Below are 5,751 nucleotides of genomic sequence, written 5' to 3'. Positions count from 1 at the left end.
AGCCCCGTGTCCCCTCCCAGTCCCGCGTCCCCCCCGGTGCCCACCACCACCGGCCGGTTCCCCAGGAAGTTCAGGTCGCTGTTCTCGCCGAAGAGGTAACCCTCGGGGTGCGTGGAGTCAAACTTCTCGCCGCCCATGATGAAGTGGTTGGCAAAGTAGCTCCCTGGAAAGAAAACACAGAGGCTGCCTGAGCGGAGGGGGAGGACGGGGCTTCAGCCAGGCGATGAAGCGGCACGAAGCCACCGAATCGATGGCTCAGGGGTGGCTTTGTCCCCAGGGTCACCTTGCTGGGAGCCTTTCAGATTGAGCTCATGCGCTGTCAGTCTCCAAGCAGGCAGAGCTGAAGGGGGAGCTGGCCAAGAAGTGACCCTGCCTGGCTGCCTGCTGCCTGCCTGTCCTGCCCTCCCCTCTCCCTGCCTGCATCCCTCAGCCATCATCCCTCCTCGCCGTGATGGCCGAAGCGTGGGCAGAGAGAGCTGGGATGGGGAGAGGCCAGTGCTGGGGTCCAGCCCCACAGCAGCGCCTGGCCTGGGGGCTGCTCCATCCGTCGGGATTGAACAGGAGCAGAGTCACACCCCAGGGCTTTGGCTGTGTCCTTCCCCGAGCACAGCGCCTGCTCCCCTTTCCTTGCTCGGAAATCCCTGTGAGCCCCAGCCCAGCCTGAGCTGCCCAAGGTCACCCCAACCTTCAGCCATCCCCGCGCTGGCAGGGGCGACCAAATCCTGGTTGGTGAACAGAAACGGGAGACGGGTCCCAGAACGGCAGAGCAGGAGAGCGGCACTAATCCTCCACATAAACACCAGCTAATTTCCCGAGGAGGCAGGAGAGGCAGCGGTCACAGCCTGTCCTGCCAGAGCGCCAGTCTCCAGAAGCCCTGGGAGCCCCGGGGCAGCTGGGTTGGCTCCTTCACCCCCACAGATGCTGCCAGGAAGGGGCAGCACGGACCAGGCACGGAGCCCTCAGAACGGGCAGGGATGGTCCTGCCCAAAGCCCGGCATCACGGGCCTCGTGTGCCATCCAAGGCAGCATGTCTGCAGCCAGACACGTGCCCGGGTTTGCCATGGCCCCCACCGGGAAGGTGGGCAAACCACAACTGAACTGAGTTCTGTCAGTTCTCAACTTGAAGCCTTCCCTAGGAAGGACCCGCCTGCAGGAGGGAGGATTCTGGGAGGATGCAGACTCTCCAGGAGGTCAGCAAGCCCCCTGCAAAGTGTCCCACATTGCCCTGATGAACACCAGGCAATGACCAGTGTCTCTTCTTCCCTTGGAGGGTAAAGCACGGAGCCAAAACACCAGCATTGTCCTGTCTCCCAAGCTCAGAGCAGCCCCCAGGCCAGGCACTTCTCAAATACAGGAGGTATTTTCCTCCCAGCTCAACCAGGAGATGATTGGTGCCTGCTCCTTGTCCGCGAGATCCGGAAGCAGGAAGGTCGGGACTTCTCCTTGAGGTGGGAAAAGGAAGGGGAAAAGGGAGGTGAACAGGGATGGTGAGGAGTGAGCAGAAGCACCAGGAGCCATGAGAGGCAACGGATGGAGGATGGGCACGGCACCCTGCATCCTGCCAGCCATGGGGACAGGATCTAGTTTGCAAAAACCCCAAACCCAACAGCACAGAGCCATCCACAGCCCCACTGGGGACACCTTGAAACTAAACCTTAGATGTCCGCAGATAAAGGAGCTCAAGCCTGGGCTGCAGCTCTGCTTGTGGGGACTGAAGTCAGAGCTGGCAGTTACCTCCCAGCAGATGCAGCAACTGCCCAGGGCTGGATCAGGCCTTAATATTGCATTTAAAAACCAAAACTGAGCCCAAAGCTCCCAGTGGAGGAGAACAGGGGATCTAACACCAGGGCAGGAGGGACGAGTGGGGCCGTACAGCTTCATCCGAAGGCCCCGCCACACAGGGATGCCCGGATGCAGCACACCCATTAGCAAACGTCGACCATCAATTATTGATGCCTGCTGCTTTCTGGGCCCATTTTCCATGTACATAATTTATAGGCAGCTCCCCAGGGAAGGACACAGCCATGTAAAAAAAAAAAAAACAACCAAACAACAAAAACACAAGAGCAAAGTGCCTTCAGAGCTGCCTGCTGGGGGAGAACAGGGCAGTCAGGAGCTTTTCCTGGCACCAACTTGGGGTGAGAGCAGGAGATGGAAAAAAAAGATATTTAAACCTGCAGAAAACCTACCCCAGCACTAGGGAAAAGCTTGAAAGTGGAGCACAGGCTCTCTGTGATGGCCCCAGTCATTGTTTGGTGGGTGCTGGGAACTCCCATAAAATGGGCAAAGCAGATGAGGACCACACTGCTGTCATGTAGTCTCTCTGCCAGGAGTTGGGAGCACCCCTGGGTGCTGCAGGCTCCCAGTGTACTCCATGCATGGTCCAGGGGCTTCAGCTTCCCCTTTGCAGCAGATAGAACTGTCCCTGTGCACCCTCCCAGGGAAGGTCCTCCAAAAACCTTGCCATTAAACAAGAACCCTGAGCTGTGCCAGGCTCTGCCAGAGAAGCACCAGCACGGAAAAACCCGGAGCATCAGCAAAGCCAAGAGCATCCATCAGCAAAGCCCAGGAGCCTGCCAGAGCCACCAGGTGCCAGTGACCCTGTAGGCACAGCCCGGTGGCAGAGGAGTGAAGCACCTTTCCAGCCACAGCCACCTTATTATCGGCTAATTATAAATCCTTAACCAAAGCCTACCCCTAGGGAAGGAAAGCCCGTCAAGGACGGTCACGTTGCAAAGGGAAAGCTAGGCTTTAATGACATCTTAAACTTCAGAGACTCAGTGAGCAAGCGTGTGGGAAGGGCTGAACAGAGTGGCTGCTGGAAAGGAGTAATAAACAAAAATTCCCCAAGGTTCTTGTCAAACAGAGTGTGTCCTGCACGCCTACCGGCACCAGCACATGGGACATATCTGGCACCAGCTGGTGCCAATGACACTGTCAGCCCCTTTTCTCCATGAGTGCCAGGGATGCCACCTTGCCCAGATGCCTCGAGATGGGTGAGGACCCCGTGGGCGCAGACCCTGGTGCGTGCTGTGGCCATGCCCATGGCTCTGGCACACAGTGGCACACGTCCTGCATCATCCCCTGAGCCATCGCTGCCCTGCTGGGGTCTGTCTCAGCTCTGGTAACGCAGCCTCTGGCTCTCAAACATCAGAGCCTGGATGTTTCAGCTGGGTCACAGCCGGGCTCTCCAAAACAGCTAAAATACAGAAGCTCATTTTCAGCCCATCCACACGCACCCAGAGAGGCAATCGCCGAGTTTCACACAGGCTGAGGTCAGCCCAGAGGCCGTGGCACAGTGCTGGCACAGGAACACCCTGCGGCAGTGAGTGCTGGCACAGGGTGCTGCCACAGGCACAGCACCGCCTGGGCGAAATCCCGGCTGGTTAAAAGGTGCAGGGTGCTTCTGCCCCAAGGCACCCCATCGCCACCCGGTGAGCTGGCACACTGCAGTTTATTTAATTCAGTGCTCTAAAGCAGGCAGCCAGAGCCAGCAGCAGCCCGAGGCAAAGCCAAACCCTGGCCACAGCACTGCTGTGTCAGCCCTCACCCACTGCGGCCCTGGGAGCCCCTCGGGCTGCTCCCTGTGCCTTGGCAGTGCCACCACCGTGGGGTTGTGCCCCCCAGATTGGGGTGTCTCTGCCTGGGCAACCCCTTCGCTCCTGTTCCCAGCCAGGACCCTGCTCCCGTGTGCCTCAGGGGAGCTCACTGCTGGCCTCAGCCAGGGACAGGGGCTGAAAGCAAGGGACTTGCCCCAACAGGCATCCCACTAGCCAGGCAGTGGGCTCCATAAACAGCCCCTGCTTGCTCTCCCTCCTATCGCCTTTGCTTCAAAATACTGTCTTAACTAATCCCATCTGTACCCTGCCTGGAGGGGATGGGACCCCCAGGATGGGAAAGGGAGATGCTTGACTAGGACAAGACATGGCTGCCCTATTCCCAGGGGCTGCACTGGCCATCCCAAGTGAGCCTGCAGCAGACTAGCTAAAGTCATGTCTGAAGAGAGGGAGATGCCTCAGGGTCCCACAAGAGCCCCCCTGAGGGCCACGTTTCGAAAGCCAGTGGCTGTGTCCAAGCAGCATTGGAGGCGAGAGAAGTGCTGCTGCCACAGAGTCAGCTCCACTGCCCGGCATGTCCTCCCCTGCCTCCCCCTCGGCTGCCGGCAGCACTGAAGGCAAATCCCCTCTCAGATTAAAAGCAAACCAGCCATAATCTCCCCTGGTCACCAGCCTGTCTTTGTCCCAGTGCAGATGGCCACATCACCTGGGCACCTTCTGCCCCTCTCCCCAAGGACCCTGGGCAGTCCCAGGACCATTCCCCACCCCCGGGCTCTGCTCAGGCCCCATCACTGGGACCAACCCAGCTGAGCACACCTGAAAGCCCCAGGTTCTCCCTGAAAAACAGAATTAAGCCTCAACCTGGTGTCTTCTGCTAGCTGAGATGAGTTGGAAGTGCTCAGCTGGGTGCACTTGCTCCCCCAGAGCAGGGCACAGGACTGACACCCTCCACCTCAGATATTTCAAGAGCCCCTAAATAAGAAGCAGCCCCAAGAAAAAAGCCTGTAATGCACGCCCCCTGCAGAGAGCAAACCCACAGATGGGGTGGTCCAGCTTCAGCTGGCATCAAGGTGACAAAAGCCTTGAAACCGTGTAAAGATGGGGAGCTGGGGGAGCCCCGCGGGAGGACAGGCTGCCCAGGATTGGCCACCTCCACCCCGCAGTGCCCCAGTTAACCCCCACCACTGCAGATGTGCCAGCCAGCTGTGCAACTGATTTTAGATTAATTTTTTTTTAAAAAAAAAAGCACCAAGCACAGCTTTTCAGGACAAGAGAAGGGTTTGTGTTGGCTGTAATTCTTCCTAAGGAGGTCTTTATTTGTAATTAGCGAGTAATTTGTCACGGCACTAATGATCCAAGCGTTTACCTTATCCTATTAAGTACCAGAATAGTTACCTATTAATAATATTCAGTGCCTCAAGGATCCTGTGGCAATCCCCGTGCACGCACACCGTGCTCCCGGGCATCATCCACTGATATCGGTATTTTTGCGGCTCTGAAGCGCTGCCAACCCACGGAGCAGACTCCATCGCCTCTCCCCACAGTGACCCCCTCATGGCTCCCCTGGACACCCGCTTAGCCTGGCCCTTTGCAGGGAAAACCAAGGCACAGAGGGGAGGGACGGATTTTCCAAGGTCATGCACAAGGTTTGAGACAAGGCCGGCTTCGGGAGCGGGAGGGACATCACGGCCGAGCCCCAAGGCAGGTGAAGTCTCCCCATGGCAGAGGTTGGGGTGCCTCTATGGGACAGGGCCCTGGGAAGGAGGGATCCCCTCCAATCCCTCCCACCCCAGCTTCTCTCATCCTCCCGGGAATTTAAACCCAGGCTTTTCCCAAGCAGCCAGCACTGGAGCGACCGGCTATAAAAAGAGCTCCAGCCTTCCCAACCCTGTGCCGCAGACCACGGGTATTAAAAAAATCATCATCATTATGATTAAAGTCGCATCAACTCAGACAAGTTTGGGAGCCAGGTTGTGCTGGCAAAGATGCACCCGGAGAGGGGGCACCCCGCGAGCAGAGCCAGGGGTGCCCCCATCCCTGCCGCGCCGCACGGACCCAGGGCTCCCAGCAGCACATCTGTATTTTTTAGGGTGCCCCCCCTCCCAGCTGTGTGCGCTCAGGCTTTGTTTTGGGGTGCGCAGGGGCATCCCCGGCCGGAGCAAGGTCGTGCCCGGTCCCCGCCCTGCTCGCTTGC

The 5,751-nt window shown here is 58.3% G+C and overlaps 1 protein-coding gene across 3 annotated transcripts in view; it reads right to left on the bottom strand.

Annotated features, from left to right (window-relative positions):
- RNF157 (ring finger protein 157) overlaps positions 1–163 on the bottom strand; it is a 16,871-nt gene extending 16,708 nt beyond the window's left edge. For all 3 annotated transcript variants that reach the window (XM_026860967.1, XM_026860968.1, XM_026860969.1), the window contains exon 1: positions 45–163. In XM_026860967.1, the coding sequence (XP_026716768.1) occupies positions 45–137 (93 nt within the window). In that variant the 5' untranslated portion in view covers positions 138–163. The remainder of the gene's footprint in view (positions 1–44) is intronic.
- Positions 164–5,751: the final 5,588 nt, after the last annotated feature.

Source organism: Athene cunicularia (genome assembly GCF_003259725.1).
Source record: "Athene cunicularia isolate RWA chromosome 18 unlocalized genomic scaffold, athCun1 chr18_part1, whole genome shotgun sequence".
In the NCBI taxonomy this organism is placed as follows: Eukaryota; Metazoa; Chordata; class Aves; order Strigiformes; family Strigidae; genus Athene; species Athene cunicularia.
This window is presented reverse-complemented; position numbering and strand designations above follow the sequence as displayed.